This window comes from Trichomycterus rosablanca, chromosome 17, assembly GCF_030014385.1.
Source record: "Trichomycterus rosablanca isolate fTriRos1 chromosome 17, fTriRos1.hap1, whole genome shotgun sequence".
In the NCBI taxonomy this organism is placed as follows: domain Eukaryota; kingdom Metazoa; phylum Chordata; class Actinopteri; order Siluriformes; family Trichomycteridae; genus Trichomycterus; species Trichomycterus rosablanca.
The window spans coordinates 14,708,125-14,729,272 of NC_086004.1; the positions used below are offsets into that span (position 1 = coordinate 14,708,125).

The 21,148-nt window shown below is 37.8% G+C and overlaps 1 protein-coding gene across 2 annotated transcripts in view; it reads right to left on the reverse strand.

The window, feature by feature from the left end:
* Positions 1-14,135, reverse strand: part of ccdc50a (coiled-coil domain containing 50a) — a 32,946-nt gene extending 18,811 nt beyond the window's left edge. For both annotated transcript variants that reach the window (XM_063012435.1, XM_063012434.1), the window contains exons 1-2: positions 13,993-14,135; positions 2,366-2,428 (exon numbers count right to left, since the gene is read on the reverse strand). In XM_063012435.1, coding sequence (XP_062868505.1) covers positions 2,366-2,428; positions 13,993-14,041 — 112 coding nt within the window. In that variant the 5' untranslated portion in view covers positions 14,042-14,135. The remainder of the gene's footprint in view (positions 1-2,365; positions 2,429-13,992) is intronic.
* Positions 14,136-21,148: the final 7,013 nt, after the last annotated feature.

Sequence of the window (21,148 nt, forward strand, 5' to 3'; positions counted from 1 at the left end):
GTCAATCTGAGATGAGCTTGGGCACAGAAAACTCAGCAGTCTTTCTGCATAGAATTGATGTCTATCATACTCTTTGTGTAAAAGAGTTTTATGTTGCATTCCCTAATGCAACATAATGTGTCCAATGTGGACTGTGTTATGTAACAGTGGTTATCTGAAGTACTCGAACCCTAACCGCTGAGCTACCACTGCCATTTACTTATGTTCGATTAAAATACTAGGTGCACAGTGAGAGTGTGTTTTGTGATTTAACAAAAAAAACCCTTTAATTAGTAATCAATATTAAAATATCAGTTGAATGTTTCTGTACCTTAAAGACTAAGTTACCATTTTTTATTTATACTTATATTTATATATTTTTTTGCTCTGTAATCTCATTTATTGTTGAATCAAACTTAAAAACCTCACTTAAATACATCCCTTTTACAAAACAACAGCCTACCATGCTTGCACTGATTATAGTGTTTAATGGGCCTTGATGTGATGTCCTTTGCTACCGTTAAATTCAGTCCTTAAGAAGATCAGGTGCAGTTTTGCTCATTTTCATTCTTTTTTGAAGGATATCAAAAATCTTTTTTAAATCCCTCCATTCAGCTACATGGTGTTTCTGACTAAAGCACTTTCTTAATCCCTGTTGTTAATCTTAGTGTGTGTTGAATGTTTGTAGACGTGCAAACAATGACTAAAGCATTTCTTACTGTGCCATGCGTGACATTGTTCTACTGAGTAACAGCAAGATAAGCTATGAAGTTGCAGAGGAAAAGCAAACAAAGGGAAAAAAAACAAAACAGCTGCATCCAACAGGGCATAAAAATACATGTTATATGAAAAAAAGACACGTGCAGTTCCCTGTGATCATCATATTGATGTTGTTTTGACTAGACACTGTGGTCTCTGCATTGCTCATGTATAAACCGGGCTTCTAATGTTAAAATCGACAAAAAGCTGCACTGGTCTAAACGCATTGAGTGAATGCTACTTTTAGACAAAGATAGAATCTTTTTTATAAAGTGTTAATAACGATACAGAGTATTGTAAAGCTGTGATTACTAACCAGTTCACCTACAGAACAAACTGAGACTGTGGGCAGTAAACTACCAGCATATTTGTGTTTATAAAAATTAGAATCATACTACACAAAGATCATATTTCACTTTTCAATATACAGTGACAGTGAGTTCACAAGTCGTGTCCATGTCAAATCACGAGTCTTCAGAGAGAGCCCAAGCCAAGTCACAAGTCAATATAACATACACAAAAGGCGGCACGGTGGCTAAGTGGGTAGCACTGTCACCTCACAGCAAGAAGGTCCTGGGTTCGATCCCCAGGTGGGGTGGTCCGGGTCCTTTCTGTGTGGAGTTTGCATGTTTCCCTGTGTCGGCGTGGGTTTACTGCTCCGGTTTTCTCCCACAGTCCAAAGACATGCAAGTGAGGTGAATTGGAGATACAAAGTTGTCCATGACTGTGTTCGATATAACCTTGTAAAATAATGAGTCTTTTGTAACGAGTAACTACTGTTTCTGTCGTGGATGTAACCGAAAGGGTGTAAAACATGACATTAAAAATCCAAATAAAAAAACAGACAAACATACACAAAGCATATATGGTAAAGGTACCAAGGCCATAGCCATGAATTGAACATTGAGGGGGACCTAATTTTCCACCCCCTTCCAAAATCCACTGTAAATAATTAACCAAACTACCACTGCAATTTACATTTTCAGCATTTAGCCAACGCCTTTATCCAAAGCGACTTACAGTACAGTTACAGTATACAATCTGAGCAATTGAGCAAGGGCCCAACAGCAGCAACCTGGCAGTGGTGAGGCTTGAACCAGCGACCTTTTGATTACTAGTTCAGTACCCTAACCACTAGGCTACTGCTTGCAATTCAGAGAACAGGGCAATGGCTGAAACATCTGTTGTTACAGCAGGTCTGATGTAGGAGTTAAACCTTTGAACATCCAGGCTTGCAACTTCAAAACCATGATCTCTGTTCCTTGCTGGCAAAAATGTAACCTACCATAGTATACTGCTGTTTTAATCCAGATGCTCTAAAGTTTGAGATGTTGGAAATCTCTTCTGATGATGACGGTTGTTGAAAGTGGTTATTTAATTTACAGTTGCCTAGCTGTATCGTCATTCTCCTCAAACTTATTATCAGTAAGGAGTTTTTGTCTGCAAGATATATATTTACTGAACATTCTGATGTTTAATGTAAACATTAATTAAAGCTTCTGGAATGTTTCTGTTGCATCACAATGCTGCCTTATAACTGGATAATTACATTAATAAAAAGGTGTTTGCAGTTTAGGCAGTTGCACTTTATGAATGAGATTTTCCTGTGATTTATTTGTGTACTCACTTTCCTGCTCTTGAAGGTTGTGGGCCAGACAGTGATCCTCTAGAACAGCAAAGTCCCGGCACACTGTGAAAAAGAAGGCACAACAAAATTTTTACCAACAAAAACACACTTAATCTTTACTAATACAATAATATCATTAAAAGCATGATGGAAGCATGTGCCTCTTTAAAATCCCAATATACAGTGTATCACAAAAGTGAGTACACCCCTCACATTTCTGCAAATATTTTATTATATCTTTTCATGGGACAACACTATAGAACTAAAACTTGGATATAACTTAGAGTAGTCAGTGTACAACTTGTATAGCAGTGTAGATTTACTGTCTTCTGAAAATAACTCAACACACAGCCATTAATGTCTAAATGGCTGGCTACATAAGTGAGTACACCCCACAGTGAACATGTCCAAATTGTGCCCAAAGTGTCAATATTTTGTGTGACCACCATTATTATCCAGCACTGCCTTAACCCTCCTGGGCATGGAATTCACCCGAGCTGCACAGGTTGCTACTGGAATCCTCTTCCACTCCTCCATGATGACATCACGGAGCTGGTGGATGTTAGACACCTTGAACTCCTCCACCTTCCACTTGAGGATGCGCCACAAGTTTTCGAAGGAAGGGGATCATGCTCTGTTTCAGAATGTCACAGTACATGTTGGAATTCATGTTTCCCTCAATGAACTGCAGCTCCCCAGTGCCAGCAACACTCATGCAGCCCAAGACCATGATGCTACCACCACCATGCTTGACTGTAGGCAAGATACAGTTGTCTTGGTACTTCTCACCAGGGCGCCGCCACACATGCTGGACACTATCTGGGCCAAACAAGTTTATCTTGGTCTCGTCAGACCACAGGGCATTCCAGTAATCCATGTTCTTGGACTGCTTGTCTTCAGCAAACTGTTTGCGGGCTTTCTTGTGCGTCAGCTTCCTTCTGGGATGACGACCATGCAGACCGAGTTGATGCAGTGAGCGGCGTATGGTCTGAGCACTGACAGGCTGACCTCCCACGTCTTCAACCTCTGCAGCAATGCTGGCAGCACTCATGTGTCTATTTTTTAAAGCCAACCTCTGGATATGACGCCGAACACGTGGACTCAACTTCTTTGGTCGACCCTGGCGAAGCCTGTTCCGAGTGGAACCTGTCCTGGAAAACCGCTGTATGACCTTGGCCACCATGCTGTAGCTCAGTTTCAGGGTGTTAGCAATCTTCTTATAGCCCAGGCCATCTTTGTGGAGAGCAACAATTCTATTTCTCACATCCTCAGAGAGTTCTTTGCCATGAGGTGCCATGTTGAATATCCAGTGGCCAGTATGAGAGAATTGTACCCAAAACACCAAATTTAACAGCCCTGCTCCCCATTTACACCTGGGACCTTGACACATGACACCAGGGAGGGACAACGACACATTTGGGCACAATTTGGACATGTTCACTGTGGGGTGTACTCACTTATGTTGCCAGCTATTTAGACATTAATGGCTGTGTGTTGAGTTATTTTCAGAAGACAGTAAATCTACACTGCTATACAAGTTGTACACTGACTACTCTAAGTTATATCCAAGTTTCATGTCTATAGTGTTGTCCCATGAAAAGATGTAATGAAATATTTGCAGAAATGTGAGGGGTACACCTCGGTCATATTACACTGCAAACTCCACACAGAAAAGAACCAGACTGCTCCAGAACCAGACACCTTTATCCAAAGTGACTTACGTTAACAGTTACAGTATACAGTCTGAGCAATTGAAGGTTAAGGGCCTTGCTCAAGGGCCCAACAGCAGCAACCTGGCAGTAGTGGGGCTTGAACCAGCGACCTTCTGATTACTAGTCCAGTTCCTTAACCACTAGGCTATGGCTTGCCCCTTCAACCAAGTAGGCCTCTCCAACCTCCTGTCTATGTAAAGAAGGAGCCAAAGTACTGTGTTGGGTTCTGCCAGCCGCAGCCTGCAATTTCCTTCAAGTACTAGGATCTCTTTCTCCACAGAAACAGGTCAAATCTCAAGGAAAAAGAGATACTCCAGTCATTCACCTTTCACGAACAACATTGTAATTCTGAGATAAACTCAAATTGAATATTTTCCAATTTCTTAGATATTTGTTATATTAGTTGGCAGCACAAATGTAAAGAAATAAGTCTTTTTTGATCACTTCAAACAAACAAAAAACTAAAACTAAAATTGATATTTCTAAATTAGCTGATGTTTCTAAAAACTACGTCTGGATAAATAAAGGTGATGAGCATGGGAAGCAATGAAGAGGGGAAGAGGATGAAAACTGTAGTGGCCTCTATCACATAATAAATAAAATGAGGTACTAAAATGTTTACTACAGTTGAAAAGAATAAATTGTTTTGGGTGTGGTTTTAATACAAACATCAACAGGACAGACTGGATTTTGTTAGTTAATGCCAGGATGCAAACTTGATCATCTTTATAATGCTCGGTTCTAAACTGTTCTCAAAACCTTTTTAACATGCAAAATAATATTTTTATCATGGTTCGTTTCTGTTAGTAATCTGACTACTCAACAGCATACTTTGGTCATCTAAACACTGGATTTGCCAAAATAAAACAATAAAGTAAAACTGTACATTTCTGGGGATTTAAAGACAAATATCAAGAAGTTATGTGAATACTTTAGTATCAGTATTAAATAAAGAAAATACTGGTAAATACTGATTTTGTATGCTGATTGAAAGACATACTGAAAGTAAGACAGATACACATTAAAACTGAAAACCAATTCTAAGAAATGAGGAACTAAAACCACTGTGGCTACATGCTTTAAGAAACCCAAAGAATCTGGAAAAGGAACAGGAAATCAGGTTAAGCCAATGTCAGAAAAATGTCTGAGACAAACTGTATAAACATGCCAATTATTTTTACCCGTTGATTTGCTTAAAAGAAAAAAATAAAGCACTAACAGTTTCACTATTAAACATAACTTCCCTATTGTTAAGCCCCAGTCACTCCAGGAACCAGTTAACAAACTGTGTCCAACCAATAGCACAAATGGTTTGCGTTGTTGACCTCTGAAGGGGCACCTCAAATTAATAAACTGTTATATGAAATGGGGAAGAAGCTTACTAACCAGTTGACTGCCAGTAAATTACAAATTTAATTTTAGAACATAAAACTGCATTTATAAACCTTGTTTATAAGTTAAGCAAGCTAAATTAGCTAAATTGCTACAAACTCCATTTCCAAAAAAAAGGTGAGACAGTTACTAAAAATGCAATTAAAACTCAAATCTGTATTTTGTTAATTCACCTAAACTTTTATTTAACAGACAAAAGAACAAAGAAAAGATTTGTCCTTTTGAAAACAGTGTTTTCAATAACAAACTTAATTCTACATTTGAAATATAAACAAATTAAGAAATTGATGCACCAAGATTTCTCCTGATTGCCTGGATCTTTTCATGATGTTATGAACTGTAGAAGGTGAAAAACTTAAATTATGTGCAACATTAAGCTGAGAAACATTGTATTTGACCTGACAGACAATTCTTTCACAAAGTTTGACACAAAGTGATGAATCAAAACCCTTTTTTGCTTGCAAAGACTAAGCATTAAATACTAAGCATTATACTTAGATGACGCTTTATTTACACTCAATCTTGATTACTGATTAAACTGCTAATTGTGGAACCCTCCAGAACAGTGTCACTTGTTTTGTGACTAGTATGCTGTGAAATAGGGATACCAGGTCAGCATCCCTATTTCACACATTACATGTTGTTGTTTAAAACCTTCCTGACCACTCTGGTGACACTGTGTTTACACGAATAAGTCTAAAACTTGACAATTTGACAGTTCTACAATTACTGACTGTAATCCATCTGTTTCTCTTCATTCATTTTTAGCCCCCTTTCACCCTGTTCTTCAATGGTCAGGACCACCACAGAGCAGGTATTATTTAGGTGGTGGATGATTCTCAGCACTGCAGTGACAATGACATGGTGGTGGTGTGTTAGTGTGTGTTGTGCTGGTATGAGTGGATCAGATACAGCAGCGCTGCTGGAGTTTTTAAATACCATGTCCACTCACTGTCCATTCTATTAGCCACTCCTACCTAGTTGGTCCACTTTGTAAATGTAAAGTCAGAGATGATCGCTCATCTATTGCTGCTGTTTGAGTTGGTCATCTTCAAGACCTTCATCAGTGGTCACAGGACGCTGTCCACGGGGCGCTGTTGGCTGGATATTTTTGGTTGGTGGACTATTCTCAGTCCAGCAGTGACAGTGAGGTGTTTAAAAACTCCATCAGCGCTGCTGTGTCTGATCCACTCAAACCAGCACAACACACACTAACAGACCACCACCATGTCAGTGTCACTGCAGTGCTGAGAATGATCCATCACCCAAATAATACCTGATCTGCAGTGGTCCTGTGGGGGTCCTGACCATTGAAGAACAGCATGAAAAAGGGGTAACAAAGCATGCAGAGAAACAGATGGACTACAGTCAGTAATTGTAGAACTACAAAGTGCTTTTATATGGTAAGTGGAGCTGAAAAAATGGACAATGTGTGTAGAAACAAGGAGGTAATCGGTATATTAGTGCTGTCGCGCTAACCGCAATTTTGAAATATTGCGGTATAGACCAGCCAACCGCAGGGCATGCCAAGCAACCGCATCACCACGATATTCACGTTTTTTCTTTCTTCCTTCTCTTCTCTTTTTTTTTTTTTTTTTTTTTGCAGGGTCCATCTTGTTTTACGCTTACATTTGGGCGTAATAAATGTTAAATAAATTCATTGCAACCTGTTCTCATGCGTTGCTGCTGAGTGTCAGGCTTTGTGTTTTAAAATGGAAACAATCGCAACATGAATTATAGGCAAGTTTATTAATGATCAAATTGAGTTCACACTCAATAAATACTTGTAATTTAGACTATATTCAAACAGCCTCGGCGTACTAAAACACTTAATGATGGTTAATATGGCATTGCATCCTGCAAATATTCTCTTGCTGGCTTGCTGGAATGATTTAAATTTATTTTTTCGTTGAATAAAAATGTATTGAAACGAATAATAACTTAAAATGTAGTATATATTGTTATTATAATTATACCTACTAAATAGATAGTTAATAGTGGCGCAATAACCAGGCTAGATTTGCTCTGCTCTGTAAAGTCGCATGCAGGTACAGTACACGTGTATTAGTGCAACGAGCACACCATCAGAGAGACTGTTAGTGCCGTCGGGAACATCACTACCCCACTCAGATCCTCTCTAAACCACATCAGGTGAACATGTTGGTTCTTCTAGCGCGCATGATAACGCAGGTTTAAGGTCTTACAGACTTTATTCTTTATTCTATTTTTTTTACCATATTTTGATTAGATGTGCGTTTAAAATATTTAGCCTAAACACTTTTTTTTTCGTTTCACAGTGTATATCTAGCCTAGGCTAGAAGCTTAATTTAAACCTTTTTTTAATAGAGAAAAGACGTGCATCCCTGCTCTGTTCTGTATTTTAAAATAAACACGCATTTCATTGGTCTTAAAGCTGTCTCATCTTTGTCATTATAAAGCAATAATATACTGAATCATAGCCTAACAATAGAGCTTGTTTATATAGCTCTAAAATACAGATCAATTAAGTAATTAAAAAAAAAAAAAATGGCGATATTACTGCATACCTCAATATTGAGACAGGCTGAATATCGCAAGGGGAAATTCTTTCACCGTGACAGCCCTACGGTATATATATTTTATCTTTCACAAACGCTGACCAAAATTTAGAAATCATGTGGGGGGAAAAAGTAACCACACCCTTTCAACTTTAATACTGATTATAAGAGAGTAAGTAGTACACTGGTGTTGCCTATCAAACACACCAAATTAGTGAATCAGTAAGAAATGAGCATCTCTATAAAAGTACAACTACTGGCATTTGGTGTTCTGGAATACTCAGACATTTGTGTCCACATCATGCCAGGATGTAAGGAAAAGTAACTGTTGCTACTCAGCAGTTTGCCATTCTATCGTGGAAAAATTTGTTCATAAATTCGTGAGATGGTTCAAGAAAGTTGCCGATCTTTCTGAGACTTGGGCATCCCAAGATTGGTCCACAAAAAGCCCCTTCTGTACCAAAAGAATATACTGAGTTTTGCCAGATCAAAACTCAGTACAAACAACAATTTTTGAACAATATCCTTTGAATGAATAAGACCATGATGAGAATGTTTGATCATCATACACAGAATCATGTTTGACAAAAAAACAAGCACTGCGTATCGTCACAAACACCTCATACCAACTGTCAAGCATGGTGATTCAGCCATGGTTGTTTTACAGCCACAGTATCAGTGCAACTGCAGTCATTCGAGTAACAACAAACCTGTGTACAGACCACAATCTGATTTAGATGTAGTGGGTGGATCTCATGAGAGCTGTTTATAAAAATATGTTCTCAAACACCAATACACTACAGCATTACAATCTGAGTTTTTTTGCTGTCACATCAGGTTACATGTTTGTTTGTCTATACAATGTATTTAAGCAAAATGTGGAACTGCTTTATACTTTCTGGGCAGGTGGTAAAAGTAATTACTGATACAGTGTGAGTCACTGCCGTTATAATAAAATAACTTGCACTTTTGTTCTAAAAACGAATCTATTTGGGTGCATATCAACAACATACATTTACGAACCCCAAATCAGAAAAAGTTGGGACAGTATGGAAAATTAGGGCTGGACGATATGGCTCAAATTTACATCACGATATAACTCCTAATTTCGGTCGATACGATATAATTCCGATATCAATATGAATAACACAAATGTCAGAAAAACTGCCAAAAACACCAAAATTGGATGGCTGTACCTGCAAACCTCTTTTCTGGTTTCTGGCAAGAAATACAAGCTGAATACACCACTGAATTAGTCCTTCATCTCTTATCAGCTATTTCGTCTGCTTCTTTTTCAACTGTGGACAGTGGCAAAGCCAGACAATTTCCATAGGGGTGGCCAGACTGAGACCATTGCTCACACAGGGGTGGCACAGAAACTGTCTGATACCTTATTTTTGTATGTGGCTAGTAGCTGTTGATCTAGTAGTGTTTTGGTCACTCACTTGTTTACCTATACAGGCAGTGAGTACCATGTAGAATTACATCACTGTGAAAAACTAAAATATAGCCTATAACTAGAGATGGAACGATCGATCGGCTATGAATCGGTATCGGCCGATTTTTAATCAAAATATGCTATCGGCGATCGGCCGATATTTCCTAAATGTAGCCGATCCGATCGTGTGATATATAAAAGATCACGTTAAGCTTAACAGCTCAGTGGATTGATCCAGACTTTGAGCTACAAAGCACCAACCATCGCATCAAAATTCGTCAACAATCGTACAGAAACCATCGTGAAAGCTCTTCATGACCTAAAATAACATCATTTACGTTGTGCATCATACATACGATGTAATTTTGCTGATTGAAATATTTACTTTAAAAACATAATTCAACCCGGTCACATCTGAGTCGATTCTATCAGCACGTTATATAAACTCCTGGTTCACTTTGGTAAATCGTAAGTGGTTCTTGCTTCTGATGTAGATGAGAACAGAAAACGTTACAGAGCCAATCGGAGGCAAAAGTTTATTCATTACCAAATTCGTTAGTTCAGGATCATCTGCTGAACTTTTAGGATCATCAGAAAACTTTTAGCTCCTTAGACGGAACGAGTCTGAGTCGGTTACAGATCTGTGGTAATAGCAGTTTAATTAAGCTTTTTAATTTTGCAACGCCCCCCCCCCCCCCCCCCCCCCCTCGGAATCGGCTATCGGCCGATATCCTTGAAAGGAGATCGGAATCGGTGCCAAAAACCCCGATCGGTACATCTCTACCTATAACCTTAACAGAATTTCCTTTGCAAAACTTGATCATTTGATTGCAAACTTGTGTGTACTGATGAGACTCATTTGAACCCCAGAACATGCCAGTGTGAATGCATGGAAAACAAATTTTAATTTTCTTTCAAGAATATGATACATTCTGACCAACACTATTAAGCCAAATCAGCATTGAAAATTGACTTAACTTTTAATAGCCTTCTACAATGCTGGGGCTTCTTAAAACTGAATATTTTCTTTTTAATAGAAGTGTTATTTAAATGCTATTAAATTGTATTTGAAAAAAAAAAAAACGCCCAATTAGGAGGAAAACAGCCCAATCTGGCAACAGTGGAACGCGAATATCCCGTAGCGCACCACAACTAATAAGAAGTAATATTAATAACTGGTATTAGTACTCAGTACTAGTACTTTTCCTGTAATTGTGTTGGTGGTTGACATTTATGTTGAGTGTGTAACTGCACTGTTTTGATGGAGAACTACTCGCTTGAGGTGCGCTGTTGAATTGCGTCCCTGTTGGAACACCTGCGAGCAGAAATGCTTCCGCAAAAAAGTAACACGGGCAAAGCGCACTGACGTAATGCATATCGATCGAATTTGTTTAAAAATCATATCACCATTATTGAAACATTTTCTATCGCGATATATATCGATATCGAATTATTGTCCAGCACAATGAAAAATGCAAATAAAACAAAAATGCAGTGTTCCTTACATTTACTTTGACTTCTATTTGATTGCAGACAGTTTAAATCCAAGACATTTCATGTTCTGTCTGATCAACTTTATTTCATTTGTTAGTATACCTCCATTCCTGCATATCAGGCCTGCAACACATTCCAAAAAAAAAGTTGGGACGGGGCAATTTAGGGCTAGTAATGAGGTGAAAAAACTAAATAATTATGTGATTCCAAACAGGTGATTGTAATAATGGTTTGGTACAAAAGCAGCATCCAGGAATTTCTTTGATAAGCAAAGATGATCAGAGGATCTCTTGTTTGTTAACAAATGTGTGAGGAAAATCATTGAAAAGTTTAAAAACAATGTACCTCAAGGAAAGATTGGAAAGAATTGGCATATTTCTCTCTTGACAGTGCGTGATATCATTAAACGATTTAAGGAATCTGGAGGAATTTCAGTGTGTAAAGGCCAAGGGTGCAAGCTTAAGCTGAACGCCCGTGATCTACGATCCCTCAGACGGCACTGCATCAAGAACCGCATTTTGGTAACTGCTAACCACTGAATGCTAGGAACATCTCACAAGACCTGCTGTTTAGAAGTTCCTCTGACCCAGTTTTCTAGCCATAATTTGGTTCTTGTCAAAGTGACTCAGATTCCTTTAAGCTCACCCAGCAAACCGGGTAATTAAATAATAAATACATCTAATTTGTTGCTGTTATATAATTATTCTATGCTTGTAAACACAATCTATTTTTTTATTTGAACTCAAATCAAGTGTACAACTATTACAAGGGTCAAGTTACATATTCTATAGAACTGTAGGTGTATTCATTCTAAGTATTACAGAAAGGGTCTTCAATTCAAAAAGGGGCGGCACAGTGGCTAAGTGGGTATCACTGTCGCCTCACAGCACTCTCCTCGTGTCTGTGTGGGTTTCCTCCGTGTGCTCCGGTTTCCTCCCACAGTCCAAAGACATGCAAGTGAGGTGAATTGGAGACACTAAATTGTCTATGACTATGTTTGATATAACCTTGAAAAGTTATGAACCTTGTGTAATGAGTAACCATTTCTGTCATGAATGTAACCAAAAGTGTGACATGACGTTAAAATCCTAATAAACAAACAAACAAACATTTCAAAAAGCAGGACTGTTATCACTGCTGGTTATTAGCTGATGTCACAGCTGTATTGTGTATTTTTGCACATATCCATACAGATTCCTAATGACTATCCATCCAGTGATTTAAAAAAAAAAAACATTTAGACTTAAAAGTCAAATGCTCAGTCAGTTTATACAGCCCAACAAACAGGAAGGTCAGTAAAAGCACCAAGTTTCAGTCTGGTTCAACTTTTACTGGTTGTTTCTCCATCCTCAGCAGTTTGTCAGTGTATATTTTAATAGTTCACTTGTAGCATTTGCAAAATCACTGTAACCTCGATCAAGACATGAAGTCTGAGGGGGGAAAAAACTAACATATGTAACGACCCCTTTTTATATTTTATTTATTTTACCATATTACATACGTCTACTAAACCATAAACATTTAAATTTTTTTCCTGTGAACATACACCGATCAGCCATAACATTAAAACCACCTCCTTGTTTTTACACACAAGCTTTACAATTACTGACTGTAGTCCATCTGTTTCTCTGCATGCTTTGTTAGCCCCCTTTCATGCTGTTCTTCAATGGTCAAGACCCCCACAGGACCACTACAGAGTAGATATTACTTAGGTGGTGGGTAATTCTCAGCACTGCAGTGACAATGACATGGTGGTGGTGTGTTAGTGTGTGTTGTGCTGGTATGAGTGGATCAGACACAGCAATGCTGATAAGAGTTTTTAAACACCTCACTGTCACTGCTGGACTGAGAATAGTCCACCAACCAAAAATATACCCAGCCAACAGCACTCCGTGGGCAGCGTCCTGTGACCACTGATGAAGGTCTAGAAGATGACCAACTCAAACAGCAGCAACAGATGAGCGATCGTCTCTGACTTTACATCTACAAGGTGGACCAACTAGGTAGGAGTGTCTAATAGAGTGGACAGTGAGTGAACACTGTATTTACAAAAACTCCAGCAGCGCTGCTGTGTCTGATCTACTCATACCAGCACAACACACACTAACACATCACCACCATGTCAGTGTCACTGCAGTGCTAAGAATGATCCACCACCCAAATAATACCTACTCTGTAGTGGTCCTGACCATTGAAGAGCAGGGTAAAAAAGGGCTAACCAAAGCATGCAGAGAAACGGATAGACTACAGTCAGTAATTGTAGAACTACAAAGTGCTTCTATATGGTAAGTGGAGCTGATAAAATGGACAGTGAGTGTAGAAACAAGGAAGTGGTTTTAATGTTATGTAGGATTTTATTATTTAAATAGTAGTAACCACACTGTCAATTTATGACCATATACATGTCTTAGAGAATACAAAATATTCCACTTAATATTTCGCGTGCGCTTGTGCATCATAATAACACATTATTACGCTCTGCAGATTAATAACTGGTAATTATTTTACTGATCCTGTGCACAATCTGCTGGACTTGCCATTACACACTCATCAGGACCAAACGATGCTACTGTAAATGCAATGTTTCCCGTCATCCGACATGTGTCACTGAGATTAAACTGGGATTTCTTAAAGAATATAGCTGTGGGATGAAACACTACAGCAATAACATAATTTGTAACAATGACAGACAAAACCAATACAAACCCGGCCAGCTGTTTTAACAATGTGGTATTATGCTAACCAAGTAGCTACCTAGCTAGCTAGCTACAAATGCTAGCAAATAACCCAGCAAAACCATAGCTTAACGCTACGGGTGTAAAACGTACTCTGATAACTTGTTTTATATAACCTATATCTTTAAATAGTTTGCATAGTGGATGTCCTAGCAAATATTAGCTCAAAAAGCAGGCTCGGAACATATTGCTCTCATCAGTTCTAACAGATAAATAAATATGTCGTGTATGTGTAGCTAACTAGCAAGTTGAGATAAAGTGCCTAGTGTTTATTTCTTTATAAAGGCGTAAACAATGCTGCGCCACTCATTACACTCACCTTCTCTGACACCAGGGAGTCTATTTCTGTCGATACTTATATCCTCCATGTTGTAGCCGAACGTTTCCAGCGGCTTTTCCTCGAGATTCAGTGGCTAGCTGAGTCAGTCAGACTGAAACGAGTACGCTCTCTCCCCCTCCCTCTCTCTCTCTCCCAATTTCAATTCAGTTCAACTCAAGGTGCTTCATTAGCATGACAAATATTGTATTGCCAAAGTGAGGAAGTCTCTGTTTCGTTTAGTGAGCGGTGTCGACACACTCTCTGCTCTTCGGGACATTCAGGACTGTCAGTGTCGTCCCGTCGCTGAGTCTGTACTTCGTTAAGGGTGTTTCTGAGATTTGAATCTGATAAAGTGCTGATATAATCTGCTACACTGCACTGCATGTTTAAAGCCAAATAACACCTCAGTTCACTTTGAGTTTAGTTTGTTTTTCCCAGAAGGCCAAATAAGTAATCTTTATTTTTTGTGTAATTTGATCAGTTCTGAATAGGTTCTGGTCCTATTCAGAGTCTTTGATAGTTTTATAGTGTGTTACTGGTGTGTTAGTATGTGTTAGTGGTATTTCGGTGCAGTGCTCAAGACCAGTTTGATGAGGGGACTGGTGTCTTTTCAGCTCTCGGAATTGCAAAGCTTTAGAATTATATTGGTGAAGATTGCTTTGTTTTAGATGTTTTCATTGCTCTTTTTGTATTTTGATCATGGGTGGATATATGCCTAATTCTGCCCTGCACACATTGTTAGTGGTGTTTCTGTGCACATTTAAGATACTTATAAATTTAATTTATTCAGGTTCAGGTAAAGCATCAAATACTTTGATTTCAATTTTCTTTTATATATGTATTCTGAGTGTAAGTTCTTTTGGGTTCAATTACTGATTTAAATATTTGGCGCCACTTTTTGATTACTAAAATGTGTTGTTTTATGGCATAGAAAGCCCTGCACGCTTTCACTCTTAGTTTATTCATTGCCAATTGTCTAGAAGAACTGATTGTTATCCCTAAATAAATATAATTGTAGATTATACAGTATAATTGTTTATATATATATATATATATATATATACAGTATAATCATATATACTGATCAGCTGTAACATTAAAACCACCACCTTGTTTCTACACTTACTGTTCATTTTATCAGCTCCACTTACCATATAGACGCACTTTGTGGTTCTACAATTGCTTACTGTAGTCCATCTATTTCTTCAATGGTCAGGACCCCCACAGGACCACTACAGAGCAGGTATTATTTAGGTGGTCGATCATTCTCAGCACTGCAGTGACACTGACATGGTGGTGGTGTGTTAGTGTGTGTTGTGCTGGTATGAGTGGATCAGACACAGCAGCGCTGCTGGAGTTTTTAAATACCGTGTCCACTCACTGTCCATTCTATTAGCCACTGCTACCTAGTTGGTCCACTTTGTAGTAGATATAAAGTCAGAGACGATCACTCATCTATTGCTGCCCACGGGACGCTGTTGGCTGGATGTTTTTGGTTGGTGGACTATTCTCAGTCCAGCAGTGACAGTGAGGTGTTTAAAAACTCCATCAGCGCTGCTGTGTCTTATCCACTCATACCAGCACAACACACACTAACACACCACCACCATGTCATTGTCACTGCAGTGCTGAGAATGATCCATCACCCAAATAATACCTGCTCTGTGGTCGTCCTGTGGGGGTCCTGACCATTGAAAAACAGCATGAAAGGGGTCTAGCAAAGCATGCAGAGAAACAGATGGACTACAGTCAGTAATTGTAGAACTACAAAGTGCTCCTATATGGTAAGTGGAGCTGATAAAATGGACAGTGAGTGTAGAACCAAGGAGGTGGTTTTAATGTTATGGTTGATCGGTTTATATATAATCTCTTCGCTGTATTTCACCGCCTAGCATTCGTATTTTGCGCCATGACAGAGATTATCCACCAGAGGGGGCCAGCGTGCTTTTTCTAGGCATATGGCTGTAAAGGCATACAGCGGTTGTAAACTGATGTTGACGTAAACATTTTATACAATTCAAAGCAGAGAAAAAATGCGCCAATTTTGTAGCCAGCTTGTATTTTTTTCTTTTTATAATTGTAATTTTAACGTTATGATTTACACTTTGGCTACATTTATGACAGGGGTTACACATTTTTTGTCAGTTCAAGTCCAGTTGAAGCATCATTGTCCTGTTGTCAACCTCCCTTCAGCTTAGTTGGTTGTCACATTTCCCCTCCAAATTTAATAACATTTAGTGAAATCCATTCTGCCATCTATCCATGAACTATTATTTGTGCCACAATCTGCCACACAACCACATAGTAGATCCAACTGCATGTCACATATCATGTTATTTTCATTAAATGCTGCTCTTTTTGCAAAAAAAAAAAAATGCATTACTAATTGTGGCTTAAAAACAAGTTTTTCCTTTCATTTTGACTCATGTAGATCATATTTGTGCAAGCAATGCTACACAGTAGAATGTAGCACGTTTATGCAATACATCTACCAGGTTTTGTCAGTATTTTTGGCAATTAATATCTAAATCAAGTAAAAACCTCTTTTAAAAACATGTTTTTAATACTTTTTAACAATGCAAATGAAGTCCACATCTGTCTTCTTTTGAAACATAACCACATACTGGTGGTTTCCAATGATTTAAAAGTGTAATTAAAAGTAAATGTGATGTAACAGTGGTGAACATGCTTCTGTCCCCATTTTTAAGTGTGTTTTAGGTATCAAATTTGAACTCTGTTTATATTTACAAAACATAATTAAACTGATCCCTGAATAAATTGAAAATTTGCAGTTCCGGTCAAAAACCTAGGGGTCAAAAACCAGGCACAGCCAGAAGCCAACACATAGCGGCCAGCAAATCCAACAAACATGAGAGCACCAGACTGCCCAGACCCTAGACCTCTAGGATCGGAGCCACACATCACTTGTTTGGAAAGACTAATCAAAAGCCTGAGTAAATAAATATGTTTTCAATCTGGACTAAAAAATTTAGACTGTGTCTGAATCCCGAACAGAGGCAGAACGATTATTCCCAAGTTGTGGAGCTATGTAGGGAAATGCTCTTCCACCAACTCTGATTATTTTTCATTTTAGGAACTATAATAACCCTGCACCACGTGCACAAAGTAAACATCGGTTGTAGTGTTCAGTAAGCTCACCCAAATACTGTGGAGCCAGACCATGTAGTACTTTAAAGGTTATTAAAAGGATTTTGCAATTAATGCTGGAGTTTAATTGGCAGCCAGTGTAGACATAATAGAACAGGACTAATATGATCAAACTTTCTAGTTCTAATTAACACTCAAGCTGCTGCATTTTAAACCAACTAGAGTTTGTTTATGGATCTACCAGAGCATCCAGTGAGAAGAGCATTGCAGTAATCTACAGTTTTTCAGCGTCATTAACAAATAGTATATTTCTTATTTTAGAGATATTATGTAAATGAAAGAATGCAACTATAATAATATTATATAAAGTGTGCATCAAAGGAGAAATCTAAATTTATTGTGACACCCTAGTGGGAGTAACAGAGAAAGTGTTTAGGTTTTGCACCAGGTTAGACAATTTGTCTCTCGCAGCCTCTGATCCAACAAGTAAAACCTCTGTTTTATCTGAATTAAGTAAAAGAAAGTTACACGACATCCAATCTTTTATGTCGTTTACACAATCTTTAATCTTACTGATTGTGTTAATATCATCGGGTTTGGCTGCTGTGTCATCTGCATAGCAGTGAAAATTGATGCCATGTTTATGAATAATTTCTCCTAATGGTAGCATATAGACTGTAAATAATAGAGGTCCCAATACTTACCCCTGTGAAACACCATACTGTACATTTAGTATTTACATAGATAAATTGAGAGTGGTCAGTCAAACAAGATTTAAACCTTTTTGAAAGCTTTTTAAAGGGTTTAAGAAAGACTCACTGCATTTTTTAGCCTTTCCTGTACAATATTATGATTTACAGTATTAGGCGCTACACTAGGATCTGATACAACAAGAAAAGAGATGCCTCCATTATTAGAGGACATTAATAAATCAATTCTTACCCTCATTGATGCAGTTTTGGTACTATGGTTGGGTCTAAATCCTGAATGAAATGCTTCATGAATACTGTTTTCGTGCAGATAAGAACATAATTGTTGGAAAACTGCTTTTTCTAGAATCTTGGAGACAACAGAAACGTTTGAAATTAGCTTATATGTGGAATGTAGAATATTTGGATCAAGATCTAGATTTTTTAATAAGAGGTTTAAATCTTCAAGTAAACAAGTAGGAACAGGATGAAGTATACATGACTCTGACTTTGATGATTTAATTAATGCAGTTAGTTCAGTTTGAGAGATTGGATTAAAGGAATTTAGTTGGATTACCTTGTTGGATTAGTCCCTTTTATCACCCATGCTGCTCAAAGTGAATTGTTGCTTAGGTGACACACTGAGTTTGAAGTCATATTTTTTGTATCTTGTCATTAAAGAATAAAAAAAAAACATAGCTGGTACAGTTGGATGGTATATTAGATTTGGTTTCAGTGGCATTTTTAGTAAGTTTGGTCTTATAATTCTTATAACTGGATTATTCTTATAATTCTCTATTAAGGAAGAAAATAAAGATTTGGTCTAAATACTTGGGTACAAATAAGCTGTATTTAAATAATCTTTTTTTGGACTGTATCTACTTCTTGGTTGACATGTGTTAAACTCAAAAATATTGGTAGATGGTTTTAAGAAAACAGCCTTTCTAACCTACAGTCATGTGAAAAAGTTAGGACACCCCATGTGAACCTGTGTCTTTTTGAACATATTTAAACATATGGACATTTGAGCTTCATTTGAACAGTACTGAGAGATGGAGCTTATATAACTAATGAAATAAAACTGAAAAAAAAAAAAACTTTTAAACACAAGCTGTAAAATGTAATGAATAAAAATGGAAATTTATTGTGAGGAAAAAGTTAGAACATTCTATGTCCAAATAGCTGGTATTTCCCAGTTTGGTTTAAATAACCTCAATTAGACGTTTCCTATAACCATCTACCATCTCTGACATAGACTTGGAGAAAGCCATTCCAGAACTCTCCATTTCTTTCTTTTGATTCATTACTTGGTGGATTTACTGGAATGTTTTGGGTCGTTGTCATGTTGCATGGTCCACTTCCGCTTCAGTTTTTGGACAGATGCATGGTCTTACATTTTCCTCAAGCACCGTCTGATACAGTAAAGAATTTATCATGGATTCTATAGTGGAGAGCTTGCCAGGCCCTGCTGCTGCAAAGCAGCCTCAAACCATGACATTTCCACCTCCATGCTTCACAGTTGGTATGAGGTTCTTGTGTTCAAATGCTGTTTGGTTTGCGCCAAACATGTCTTCTGTTACTGTGCCCAAATAATTCAACTTTGGATTCATCTGTCCAAAGCACATTGTTCCAGAAGTCCTGGTCTTTGTCTAGGTGTTCTCTGGTTAACTTTAGTCTTGCCCTGATGTTTTTTTGACAGCAAAGGTTTCCTCCTTGCACACCCATGAAAATCAAACTTGTGCAGTCTCTTTCCGATGGTAGATTCATGTACCTTGACATCAGCTGTGGTAAGAGCTACCTGTAGGTCCCGTGATTACATTGTAGGATTATTGGAGACTTCTTGACGCATCTTGCGGTCTGCTCTTGGGCTGAACTTGCTAGGATGGCCTGACCTGGCCATGTTGGCATTTGTTTTAAATGTTCTCCACTTGTAAATTATTTTCCGGACAGTGGAATGGCTGATTTCTAATTGTTTTGAGATCTTTTTAAATCCCTTCCCAGACTCATATGCATCTACAACCTTCTTTCTGAAGGCCTCACAGAGCTCTTTAGATCTCACCATGGTGATAACGCTCACTTCAACAGTCAAGAGCAAACCAAACTACTGAGATTTAAATAAAACTCCAATGTCCTCTAAAGATGGTCTAATCATTGCAGCTTATGTGGTGCACCGGGGTCTAATTTTAGACATTTTAAGGAGTAATAAATGTGGGGGTGTTCTAACTTTTTCCTTACAATACATTTTCATTTTTGTTCATTACATTTTACAACTTGTGTTTAAAAAGAATTTTTAACATTTTTGTTGTTTAATTATATAAGCTTCATCTTTCAGTACTGTTTAAATGAAGCTCAAATGTTCATATGTTTAAATATGTTCAAAAAGACAAAGGTTTTCATGGGGTGTCCTAACTTTTTCACATGACTGTATATGTCATCTTGAAGCCAGCAGCTGAAAAATCATCCATGAAAGTTGCATCATTTTTGTGATCATCTCAACTGTTTGGTAGAGGTTAATTAAAACCTCATTAAAAATACTGCGTATACGTCAATACACCTTTTTTTTTTTTACATCAAAATATAGTAATACATCTGAGCTATGTTGGAGGAACTGTGGACAAGTGGGGGACTTGACCCATAAATTTTGGGACTGTCCTAAATTATCATTTACATTTTACATTTTCTGCATTTAGCAGACGCTCTTATCCAGAGCGACTTACAGAAGTGCTTCCATAGTAAACATTTAATTTCTCAAGTTTTAGTAAACAACAGTCAAAGAACACGAATCTGCTGAAACCTGTTAGAACCAAAGTTGTTGTTTTTTTTTTTGTTTTTTTTTTGGAAAATGGAAAATGTTAGTAAATAGGTGCAAGTCAGCTTAAGTGTTTAGTAAAAAGGTGAGTTTTTAATCGTTTTTTAAAGACAGCAAGAGACTCAGATGTTCGGAAGGAAGTTCATTCCACCACTTGGGTGCTAGAACAGAGAAGAGCCTTGATGCTTGTCTTCCTTCCTGGGTGGAGGCTCAAGTCGAGAGAGACTAGTGGCTCGGAGGTTGCGTGGTACAGAGCGCGGTTTGATTAGGCCTCGAAGGTAGCTTGGGGCTGGTCCATTTTTGGCTTTGTATCTTATCAGAATGATCAGAATCAGTGTTTAAAAAGAGAATAATAAAATTTTAGAAATCAGATTTATATTAGATCCTGCACTGTATATATTAGGTATACCACCTGATAACGTGACTGACGGGGACTTGATTTATTTATTAAGAATTTTGCTTTTAGTATCAAATAAAATGATAACAGTGTGTTGGTTAAAACATCAAACTCCCAACATTGTGCAATGGAAAGATATGGTTAAAAAGGTTT